Source organism: Jaculus jaculus, chromosome 7, assembly GCF_020740685.1.
Source record: "Jaculus jaculus isolate mJacJac1 chromosome 7, mJacJac1.mat.Y.cur, whole genome shotgun sequence".
Classification (NCBI taxonomy): Eukaryota; Metazoa; Chordata; class Mammalia; order Rodentia; family Dipodidae; genus Jaculus; species Jaculus jaculus.
The window spans coordinates 81046076-81058515 of NC_059108.1; the positions used below are offsets into that span (position 1 = coordinate 81046076).

Sequence of the window (12440 nt, forward strand, 5' to 3'; positions counted from 1 at the left end):
GACAGACGTTATAAAACTAAAGCAGAAGTTCTGGAATATAAGCTACTGTCACTCTAGTCATACCCAATTCCTTTATTTCCTTACCTTCAACTGGAAGTTGGGAAGCAAACTCTGAAGGCAAAGTTAGGAGAGCAAAATCCTGAAGTGCAGCAAGCCAGAGCCTGCTCAGTGTGCCCACATCTGTGCGGACCAAGTCAAGGAGGCCTGCTGATGTACGAGACCCACTTCTGACACTGTCTTCTGAACAGGGGGTAGTCTTCGAAGTTTGTTTGTGGTTTTTATGTCTTTGTACAGCAATTATATAGACCTGTTAAAAGTTAATTTGAAAGTAAGACAATCTTGCATGTGATGCAAAGGTATATTTTTATTTTCTTGAAAAGAAATTTACCTTGGAGCATGTTGAACTTGAAATGTACTGTGACATCAAAGATGACATGTATGTATAACCACACACACAAAACTGGGATAGAAAGACAAAAACTGTTCATCTCTGGGCTGGAGAGATGGCTCAGCGGTTATAGTGCTTGCCAGCAAAGCCTAAGGACCCAGGTTAGATTCCCCAGTACCCGTATAAGCCAGACACGCAAGGTGGCACAGACATCTGGAGATTGTTTGCCATGGCTAGAGGCCCTGACATGCTTCTCTTTGCTTCTCTCTCAAATAAATAAATAAAAATATAAGCCAGGCGTGGTGGTATACACATTTAATCCCAGCACTTGGGAGGCAGAGATAGGAGGATCACTGTGAGTTCAAGGCCACCCTGAGAATACAGTGTGAATTCTAGGTCAGCCTGGGCTAGAGTGAGACCCTACCTCGAAAAACCAGCTGCACTGAAGATAGCAAATACCTGGAAAATATGCTGCCACCCTGCACTTGAGCAACCAAGATGGCTGTAGTCAGTCATAGCACTCTTCATTATGACCTAACAATCTTCTCACCATATGGCAACAGATGTTGTTTCTGAAATGAACTAAGTCATATTGAAAATGTGCTCACTTGATGCTCTGCCACTGAGCCTGGCATGCCTCTCCATGAGCACCAACCTGGCTGCCATACCAAAGCATGTGCTCACACATAACAGTATGCCTGCTCATCTCTGGCCCAGAGCTACATGTCTGTGTGACAGACAGACAGACACAAACATATGTACACACACCACTAAATCACTACAAAACCTTTACATTAATATATTTAAAGAATGTTAAAAGTTGGGGCTGGGGAGATGGCTCAGTGGTTAAGCTTGCTTGCAAAGCCTATGGGTCTGAGCTTGATTCTCCAGTGCCCATGTAAAGCCAGACACACAGTGGTACATGGTGCTTGCTTGCCAGGACATGCAAATAATAAAAAGAATGTTAAAGTATTAAATATAGTACTTAACATGCACTATCACTTTATATAGAATTCTAAAAATTTTAACAAAAAAATCTGTGAAATATATAAGTTGTAAAGTAATCTAGGTAGAAAACTGACCAAAGCTGATTTATAATTTCTATACAACACGGTATAAATATCCAAATGCTTTACTATAATGATGTGTTTGAGCCCATGCTCTTTCTTCAGACTTTTTACTCCCCCCCCCACCCCAGGTAGAGGCTCACTCTAGCCCAGGCTGATGTGGAACTTAGTTTGTAATCCCAGGCTGGCCTTGAACTCATGGCGATCCTCCTACTTCTGCCTCCCAAGTGCTGGGATTAAAGGCGTGCACCACCACATGTAGCTTTCCTCAGACTTCTTTTTTTTTTTAATGCTGATTTCACAAACTGTAAATATGTGAAAAGCCAATGAACTTTTATTTAAGAGATTTCCCATGTGCTTCCTTCATTGTCCATCATGGTCACCTTAGTTCTGCTGAAGCTCTGATCCTTGCAAAAACTGATCCAGTTGAGCAATTAATTGGACATATACCATTATTTCCTCAGACTTCTTATATGGATATGTTGAACAAGTATTCTATTACTTTCCTAAAATCCAGTGAGTGTGAATTCCTAATACATCTGGTTTTAAGAGTTTTAGATAAGGGATTCAAGATAAGGCTCAAGATTTAAAAGAATACCAGGTGGGCAGTGAGTTGTCTGTAAAATACATTATAGGATTGCTGCTTTCTTCTTCTTCCTTCTTCCTTCTTTCTACCTCCTTCTTTCTCCTCCTCCTTCCTCCTGGTAGGGTCTTGCTCTAGCCCAGGCTGCCCTGGAGTTTACTCTGTAGTCTCAGGCTGCCTCAAAATCACAGCCATCCTCCAACCTCTGCCTTCTGAGTGCTGGGATTTAAGGCATGCATCACCACTTTGTGTGTGTGTGTGTGTGTGAGGGAGAGAATTGGTGCGCCAAGGCCTCCAGCCACTGCAATCGAACTCCAGATGCTTGTGTCACCATGTGTGCATGTGTGGCCTTTGTGCTTGCATCATCTTGTAAGTTTGGCTTACGTGGGATCTGGGAAGTCGAACATGGGTTCTTACGCTTCGCAGGCAAGAGCCTTGACTGCTAAGCTGTCTCTCTAGCCCAAACCACTGCTTTCTCTTTCAAGTTATGCTTTAAAAATCATAGACAAGTGGATTCAGAACTACTAGGCAGAACTACTTCCTAATGAAGATTTGCTAACTTAAAAAATGTCAAAATAGAAATTTTGAGCCTGGCATGGTGGCACATACTTTTAATCCCAGCACTCAGCAAGCAGAGGCAGGAGGATCCCAGTGAGTTCAAAGTCACCCTGAGACTACACAGTGAATTCCAGGTTAGCTTAGGCTAGAGTGAGACCCTACCTAGAAAAAAGCAAAACAACAACAAAATAGAAATTTTGCAACATGCAGGTTTAAAATAGCTCAAAGAGTTGAGCAGAATGCCCATAATCTCAGCCCTTGGGAGTTAGATGGAAGGATTACTATAATATTAAGACTAGCCAGGGATATATAAGCAGACTTTATCAAAAACAAGCACAAACAAGGCTGGGGAGATGGCTCAGAGGTTAAAGATGTTTGCCTGCAAATCCTGATGGCCTGGGTTTGATTCCTCAGTACCCACATAAAGCCAGATGCAGAGTATCTGACATTTGCACTGCTGTGCAAATTCACTGTCTCTCTGCTTGCAAAGAAAAATATTTTTTTAAAAAGCTATATATGGGGGACTTGTGAGATGGCTCAGCAGTTAAAAGCATTTGCTTGCAAATGCCTGATAGTCTGGGTTTGATTCCCCAGTATCCACATAAAGCCATATGCACAAAGCAGTGCATGCATCTGGAGTCCATCATTTCACTTTCTAAGAGGCCCTGGCACACCCACACTTTCTCTCCTCTTACAAATAAATTAAAACTTTAGGGCTTAGTGGTTAGGGGATTTGCCTGCAGAGTCAAAGGACCCGGGTTCGATTCCCCAGGACCCACATTAGCCAGATGCACAATGTGGCGCTTGAATCTGGAGTTTGTTTGCAGTAGCTAGAGGCCCTGGTGTACCCATTCTCTCTGTCTCCCCCCTCCCGCCTCTTTCTCTCTCAAATAAATAAAAACATTAAAAAAAGAAAAAAATATATACATGTAAAACACTGGAATCCAGGTATGGTGGTGCATACCTTTAATCCCAGCACTTGGAAGCCAGAGGTTGGAGGATCCCCATGAGTTCAAGGCCACCCTGAGACTACATTGTGAATTTCAGGTCAGCCTGGGCTAGAGTGAGACCCTACCTTGAAAAACCAAAATAAAATAAAACACCAAAAACAATGGGCTGGGGAAATGCTCAGCAATTAAAGGTACTTGCTTGCAAAACCTGATGGCCTGGGTTCAATGTCCCAGTACCTAGGTATAGCCAGATGTAAAGTGGTGCATGTGTCTGAAGTTTGTTTGCAATGCAAACAGGCCCTTGAGAGCCTACTTCTTCTCTGGGTCTAAATAAATAATGTTTAAAAAGTTGAAGACATTTATTAATAAAAAGCAAACAGTGCTGGAGATATGCCTCAGCAGTTAAGGTGCTTGCCTTAAAAGCCTAAGGACCAGGTTTAATTCCCTAGTACCCATTTATAGTTGGATATATAGGTGGCACATGTGTCTGTAGTTTGTTTGTAGTGGCTTGAGGCCCTGGAATGCCTATTCTCTCTCCCAATCTTTCCCTCTCTTTCAAATAAATAAAATAAACAAATACAAAAAACTATAAACACATTTGGGCTGGAGAGATGGCTTAGCGATTAAGCACTTGCCTGTGACGCCTAAGGACCCCGGTTCGAGGCTTAATTCCCCAGGACCCACATTAGCCAGGTGCACAAGGGGGCGCATGTGTCTGGAGTTTGTTTGCAGTGGCTGGAAGCCCTAGCATGCCCATTCTTTCTCTCTCTGCCTCTTTCTCTCTCTGTTGCTCTCAAATAAATAAATAAAATAAACAAAAAAAATTTAAAAGAAACCTATAAACATTAGGCATGGTGGTGCACATCTTTAATTCCAGCACTTGGGAAGCAGGGTTAGGAGGATTACTGTGAGTATGAGGCTAGTCTGGGACTACCCAGGGAGTTCCAGGTCAGCCTGGGCTAGAGTGAAATCTTACCTTGAAAATACAAACAAGCCAGGCGTGGTGGTGCACACCTTTAATTCCAGCACTCGGGAGGCAGAGGCAGGAGGATCACTGTGAGTTCAAGGCCACCCTGAGACTACATAGTAAATTCCAGGTCAGCCTGGGCTAGAGTGAGACACTGCCTTGAAAACCTTGAAAAACCAAAACAAACACAGGAAAAAAAAAAAACCCCAAAACAAAACCACCCCTCACCTAAAAAGCAAAACTCTAATGAAAGCAACTTTTAAAAAACATATGGTTAGTTCTCTTAGTTGCAATCTGAGCCTATATGCTTATCTGTATATGTATATAATTTTTGAGATAGGGTGTCATGTATCCCAGGCTGGCATTGATGACCTTGAGCTTTTAAAAAAACTTTATTATTTATTTATTTGAGAGAGAAAGAAAGAGGCAGAGAGAGGGAAAGAATGGGCACGGCAAGGTCTTCAGTCTCTGCAGATGAACTCCAGACCCATGCGCCACCTTGTGCATCTGGCTAATGTGGGTCCTGGGGAATTGAACGTGGGCCCTTTGGCTTTGCAGGCAAACGCCTTAACTGCTAAGCCATCTCTCTCGCTCTGACCTTGAACTTTTGATCTCTTGCTTCCATTTCCTCAATACTGTGCTAGGATTATGGGCTTGTGCTACCATGTCTGTTTTTTGTAGTGCTGGGGACTGAACACAGGGCTTTGTGAATGCTAGGAAAACACTCCACCAACTGAGCTATATCTCCAGCCCTGAACTTTGTACTTTCATTAAAATGACTCATGTAAGGTCTGGGGAGATGGCTCAGAGGTTAAAGGGGTTTGCTTGTAAAGCCTGTTGGCACAGGTTAAATTCCCCAGACCCACATCATGCCAGATGTAAAAAGTAGACCACGTGTTTGGTATTAATTTGCAGTGGCAAGAGACACTGGTACGCCTATAGGCCTATACACATGTGCAAATTGAACACAATGATACATATATATAGCAGGACTGGTCATGTTTAGTAATGATGGAGTGATGGATATATGTGAATTCATTATACAGTCATAATTTATGTATGTGTGTGTGATTTGGACACGTGTGTACTACAGGCCTGAGAAGTCAGAGGATTTTAGTGGTAGTCCTCTGCATTTCCACCTCATTTCAGGGAGGGAGTCTTGCTCTGGATTCTGGCTCTGCTGTAGTTCTTTGCAGTGTTCACCACAAGCTTCTTGCAAGTTCTCCTGTCTCCACCTTTCATCTCACCATCAGTGTCAGCTTGCTGGGAATTACAGAAGCCTACTAGGGCTTCCAGCTTGTTATGTGGGGTCTGGGAATGAAACTTGGATACTCTAGCTTGAGTAGTAAGCACTTTATCCACTGAGCCCTCCCTCTCCCCAACCCCTCTTCTACTTTACATGCTGTGGTACTTTGAATGGATGTCCCCAACAGATTTGAGAGTTTTATTCAAGCTTGTAAGTTATTAGATTTCTAGCTAACTGGCTGGAGGAGGTGTCACTGTGGGAGGATCCTATGGTCCAGCCCTAAAATGTGTTTCGGGGTGGATCTGGATTTCCAGCCTAAGGTATGCAGAGAACAGTTGGGGTTCCTGGAGTGTACTTGCTGCTGGTGGTATTATTTCTCTCTCCGGGGACCTGTGAAAGGGGACCAGCTTCTTCTGCCACCATGGAACTTCTAAATCTGTATGCAGGGTTGAAAGTTCATCCCAGCAATGTGAAGCTGACTACAACACATGCTTAAACATTTCCATCATGAACTAAAGAATTTAACTTTTGGCTTAGAGATGGCTTAGTGGTTAAGGCACTTGCCTGTGAAGCCTAAGGACCCAGGTTTGATTCCCCAGAACCCACTTAAGCCAGATGCACATAGTGCCACATGCATCTGAAGTTTGTCTGTAATAGTTAAAGGCCCTGGTGCACACATTCTCTTTCTCTCTCATAAATAAATAAAACTAAAATGTTAAAAAAAAAAACAAAACAACAACTAAAAAGGGGCTGGAGAGATGGCTCAGCTATTAAGTGTTAAGTCTTAGGCACTTACCTGAGAAGCCTAATACCTGCCTGGGTTCAATTCCCCATTACCCACATAAAGCCCAATGCACAAAGTGGTACATGCATCTGAAGTTATTTGCAGTGGCTAAAGGCCCTTCTGACAAGCCCATTTTCTCTCTGTATCTCTTTTTTTTCTCCATGTAAATAAGTAAAATATTTAACTTTCTTTCTTTTTTCTTCTTTTTGGTTTTTTGAGGTAGGGTTTCACTCTAGCACAGGCTGACCTGGAATTCACTCTGTATTCTCAGGGTGGTCTCAAACTTATGGCAATCCTCCTATTCTGCCTCCTAAGTGCTGGGATTAAAGGTGTGTGCCACCACACACAGCTAAGATTTCTTTATTCTATAAAAATGACTGCTACTAAAACCAACAAGCAAACAGGCCTTGAGATACCTCCCAAGCCTGGAACTAGAGTGTGTTCTAGGTCAGCCCGAGGTAGACTGAGACCCTACCTCAAAAATAAATAAGTAAATAAATAAATAAATAAAATAAAAGGGCTGGAGAGATGGCTTAGCAGTTAAGGGGCTTGCCTGCCAAGCCTACAGCCTCATGTTCAATTTCTCTTCAGATCCCACGTTAAGCTAGATGCACAAAGGTGAGGCAAGTACAAGGTCGCACATGCACACTAGGTGGCACAAGCATCTGGAGTTTGATTTCAATGACTGAGGCCCTGGAGCACCAATTCTCTCTCTCTCTTTCTCTAAAGGAAATAAAAAATAAAAAGCAGCTCCCACCTCCCCCCAAAAGAGAAAGTCCCAAAACGGCTGGATGTGGTGGTGCATTCTTTTAATCCCAGGTCTTGGTCACCCTGAGACCACATAGTGAATTCCAGGCCAGCTTGGGTTAGAGCGAGCCCCTACCTTGAGAAACCAAAAATACCTTGTTGTTAAAGAGCATTAATATATTAAAATGCAAGCCAATGCATATATCAAAGAACTGATTTCAATAAGTTGATTTTTCAAGCCAGGCTTGGTGGCTCATGCCTTTGATTCCAGCCCTGGGGAGACTGAGGACAGAGAATTGATGTGTTTGGACTACGGCGAGTTCCAGGTTGGCCTGGGCAGGGTGAGGAGATGATAAAGAGCTTCTTGCATAAGCATGAATACTTGAGTTCACATTCCCAGAACCCACATAAAGCCAGATATGGTATCTCTGTTTGAAATCCTAGTATACCAGAGGTTAGATGGGAGGCAGAGACAGGAGAATTTTCTAGAAACTCACAGGTCAGCCAACGAGTGACTGCACCAGTGAACAACCAGAGATTGCCTCAAAACAAGGTGGAAGATGAGGACTGATACCCAGGTTGTCCCTGACTGCCACAAGTATGACATGATGCATAGGTACAACCCCCCCCACACACCCAAAACCAAATAAACAAAAAACATAAAGACTGGGGTACAGTCCAAGGTCCTGGTTCATGCCCCATTTCAACAGAAAAAAGAAAAAAACACAAGACTGTCTAAGTTTAGCTTATAGCCTAGAGTGTTTATTAGCAACTTCACAAATCCCATTATAAACTTAAAAGTACCAACCTCTGCCCAGGCTTTTAGCACAGCTAAAATCTCCATAGTAGAAGCACTTTCACTGTATAAGTGACTCAGAGCTTCTTTTCCAGCCTGTATTTTTGTAAGTGAGGAAACAAGCAGCTGATGAACTCTCCGGAGATCACTAAGATCACTTACAACTCCACTCGCTATCCAGGCACTGCAAACCTGGTGTCAAGAAAACCAAAAGATTTAAAAATTATAATTTTTTCTGGGTGAATTCAGCAGAGCCCACCCACATCTCAGAAACAATTTTGCTATCAAGAAACCCAACAAAGCTGGAAAGAAGTGACTGGAGTACTGAGTAACATCTCGATCACACCTTCCAAGGCTCAGGGTCTAATGTGGAACAGGTGGTGGAAAAAATGTAAGAGCCAAAGGAAGGGTAGGACTCCTTACAATGTGCTCCCTCCAGATATAAAATGGCCTGGATATCCATGACCTCATAGTGCCTGACACTACCTACACAAGACTATCATAAGAGGAGGGAAAGATCATGACATCAAAATAAAAGAGAGACTGATTGAGATGGGGAGGGGATATGATGGAGAATGGAATTTCAAAGGGGAAAGTGGTGGTGGGGAGGGAGGGTATTACCATGGGATATTTTTTATAATCGTGGAAAATGTTAATAAAAATTGAGGAAAAAAAAAAAAAAAGAAAAGAAACCCAACAGAGCCGGGTGTGTGGTAGAGCATGCCTTTATTCCCAGCCCTTGGGAGGCAGAGGTAGGAGGATCACCATGAGTTCGAGGCCACCCTGAGACTCCATAGTGAATTCCAGGTCAGACTGAGCTAAAGTGAGACCCTACCTCAAAACAACAAACAAGGGGGGGGGGTGGTAAACCCAGTAGAGGAGCTGGAGAGATGGCTTAGTGATGAAGGTACTTGCCTGCGAAGCCTAAGGACAGAGGTTTGATTCTCTAGTACCCACATAAGCCAGATGTACGAAGTAGCACATGTGTCTGGAGTTCTTCGCAATGGCTAGAGGCCTTGGAGCACCCATTCTTTCTCTCTCTCTCAAATAAACAAGTATTTTTTTTTTTTAAAGAAACCTAATAGAGGGGCTAGAGAGATGGCTTAGTGGTTAAAGGCACTTGCTTGCACATCCTATCACCTGGGCTCAGTTCCCTAGCATCCATGGAAAGCCTAATGCAAAAAGTGGTACAAAAGCAGGGCACAGAGGCACATGCCTCTAGGTCTAGCACTCAGGAGGTTGAGGTAGGTGGACTGATGTGATACCGCCTGGGGCTACAGAGTGAGTTCCAGGTCAGCCTGGGCTAGAGTGATATCCTGCCTAGAAAAAAAGTTAAAGTGGTACAAACATTAAAATTCACTTTCAGTGGCAAGAGACCCTGGTATGTGTGCCCACATATACATGTGTAAATAAAAAATATATTTAAAAAATTTCAGGTGTTAAATAACTTCGTGTGAATAGATACATACATAGAGGAAATTCAACAGAATGCAGGTGATATGAAATCAACCATAAATGTCTTTATTAACATCTTAATGAGTATTTCAACTCACTAAAAATTATTATCTATTTGATCCAGGTTAGCCTGAACTAGAGTGAGACCCTACCTCAGAAAGCAAACAAACAAAAATTATTATCTATTTGAGAGAGATAATAGAGAGAAAGGGTGTGCCAGGGCCTCCTGCCACTGCAAATGAACTCTAGACACATGTGCCATCTTGTGCATTTGGCTTTATGTGGGTACTGGAGCATAGAACTTGGGTTGGCAGGCTTTACAAGCAACAGCCTTAAACTTCGAAGCCATCTTTCCAGACCCTTATTTTAAAAATGTTTTTACTTTATTTTATTCTTTTTGTTTTGTTTTGTTTTGTTTCTTTGCTTGTTTTTGAGGTAGGGTCTCACTCTGCCCCAGGCTAACCTGGAATTCACTATGTAATCTCAGGGTGGCCTTGAACTCATGGTGATCCTCCTACCTCTGCCTCCTGAGTGCTGGGATTAAAGGCCTGCGCCACCACACCCAGCTATTTTTTATATTTATTCATTTGCAAGAAAAGAGAGAAAGGGGAGGGAAGAGAGTCTTGTCATTGCATAGGCACTCTAGACACATGCACCACTTGGTGCATCTGACTTCATGAAGGTACTGGGGAATCGAACCCAGGCTATCAGGCTTTGCAAGCACGCAAGTACCTTTAACCACTGAACCATCTCTCCAGCCCTACTTTTAATTTTTTGGTTTTTTGAAGTAGGGTATTGCTCTAGCCCAGATTGACTTGGAATTTACTATGTTGTCTCGGATGGTCTTTTCACAGTGATCCTCCTACCTTTGCCTCCCAAGTGTTGGGATTAAAGGTGTGTGCCACTACACCTGGCCCTACTTTTATTTTTTTAAGTATTTATATTTATTTATTAGATAGATAGATAGAGAATGGGCACACCACTGAGAACAAACTCCAGAGGCATGGGTGGCTTTGTACATCTGGCTTTCTGTGGGTGCTGGTGAGGGAGAAATCCCTTGCTTCGTGGGAATTGTACAGTCAAGAAACTTAGAAGTTTTTTACCTGACAAGCTTTGGCAGTGATATCAGGTGGTGTCTCTGAAGTGAAGGCTGGTCTAAGTGCTGCTCCTACCTGACAAGAAATGATATGACATATCAAACATTAATAAGAACGTATTATTTAAAAATTTAATTATTTTTACTTATTTATTCAATAGATACACACAGGGAGAGGGAGAATGAGAATGGACATGCCAGGGCCTTTGCCACTGTAGACAAATACCAAAGCCAGGCGTGGTGGCACACGCCTTTAATCCCAGCACTCAGGAGACAAGAGGTAGGACAATGGTCATGAGTTGGAGGCTACCATGAGACTAAATAGTAAATTCCAGGTCAGCCTGGGCTAGAGTGAGATCCTACCTCAAAAAACCAAAAAAGGGGGCTGGGGAAATGGTTTAGCAGTAAAGGTGTTTGCCTGCTAAGACTAAGGACTCTGGTTCGATTCCCCAGGAGTCAAGTAAGCCAGATGCACAAGGGGGCACATGTGTCTGGAGTTCAATTTCAGTGGCTAGAGGCTCTGGCGTGCCCACTCTCTCTCTCTATCTGCCTCTTTCTTTCTCTCTTAAAACAAAACAAAACAAAAAACTCCACACACATGTGCCACTTTGTGTATTTGGCTTTTACACAGATATTGGGGGAATTGAACCCAGGCTATCAGACTTTGCAAACAAACACCTTTAACTACTGAGCCATCTGTTCAGCACCTAGAACACATTTTTAATGTTGTTTAAAAATATTTTCCAGGTCAGCCTGGCCTAGAGTGATACCTTATCATTTTTTAAGATTTTATTATTAGTTTTGTACTCAGTGAATACAGTCAAGTTGGTACCATTGTTAGCCTCCTCCCTGACCACCCCCCTTCTGCAGGGACCCTCCTTGTTGTGGAATATGGGTTGTGCATCTTAAAAAAACGAGAGAGATTGATTGATTGATTGGCTGGGGGGATGTAGCTCAGTTGGTTGGTTACAGTGCTTGCCTAACATACACAAATCTCTAGGTTTTATCTCTGGCACTTAACCTGAGTGTGGTGGAGTCTGCATGTAATGCCAACACTCAGGAGGTGGAGGTAGGAGGATCAGGAGTTCCAGGTCATCCTCATCTACATGGCAAGTTTAAGACCAGCCTAGATCACAATGAGACCTTGTCTCAAAAAAAGAATTATTCATTAATAATAGGTTATTTTTGCCTGTCCTCTATCTCCACTATCTTTTTCTCTGAGGCAAGGTCTCATGGACCAGGCAGGTCGGAACTCATGGTGTTCTTTGTATATTCAAGGGTTGCAGTTACAGGCATGAAATACGCCTGGCTCCCCTCCCCCTTTAAAAGATACTGGGTAGTCTAGGGTACTTGGGAGGCTGAGGTAGGAAGAGCACCAAGAGCCTAGGACTTCAGTCCCAGCCTAACACAAATAGGGAAACATATGTAAAAAATTCCATCCTGGGCAGGGTGTGGGGGTCATGCCTTTAATCTCAGCACTCAGGAGGAAGAGGTAGGAGAATGATTGAGTTTGAAGCCATGCTGAGACCACACAGTTAGCCTGGGCTAGAGTGAGAATCTAACTCAAAAAACCACGAATAAATAAAAAACAAAATGGTAAACTTTTATGTTGGAGAGATGGCTCAGTGGTTAAGGCACTTGCCAGCAAAACCCTAACAACCTGGGTTCCATTCCCCTGTTCCCACATAAAGCCAGATGCCTAAGATGGCACATGCATCTGGAATTTTCAGTCACTGGATGTCCCAGCATGCCCATTCTCTCTGTTTCCCTTCTGTTTCTCGTTTTCTCTTTCAATGTAAATAA

The 12440-nt window shown here is 43.0% G+C and overlaps 1 protein-coding gene across 3 annotated transcripts in view; it reads right to left on the minus strand.

The window, feature by feature from the left end:
• Heatr5a (HEAT repeat containing 5A) overlaps window positions 1-12440 on the minus strand; it is a 170199-nt gene that overhangs the window by 26762 nt on the left and 130997 nt on the right. For all 3 annotated transcript variants that reach the window (XM_045154098.1, XM_045154097.1, XM_045154099.1), the window contains 3 exons: window positions 10645-10713; window positions 8099-8278; window positions 85-307 (listed from right to left, as the gene is read on the minus strand). In XM_045154098.1, coding sequence (XP_045010033.1) covers window positions 85-307; window positions 8099-8278; window positions 10645-10713 — 472 coding nt within the window. The remainder of the gene's footprint in view (window positions 1-84; window positions 308-8098; window positions 8279-10644; window positions 10714-12440) is intronic.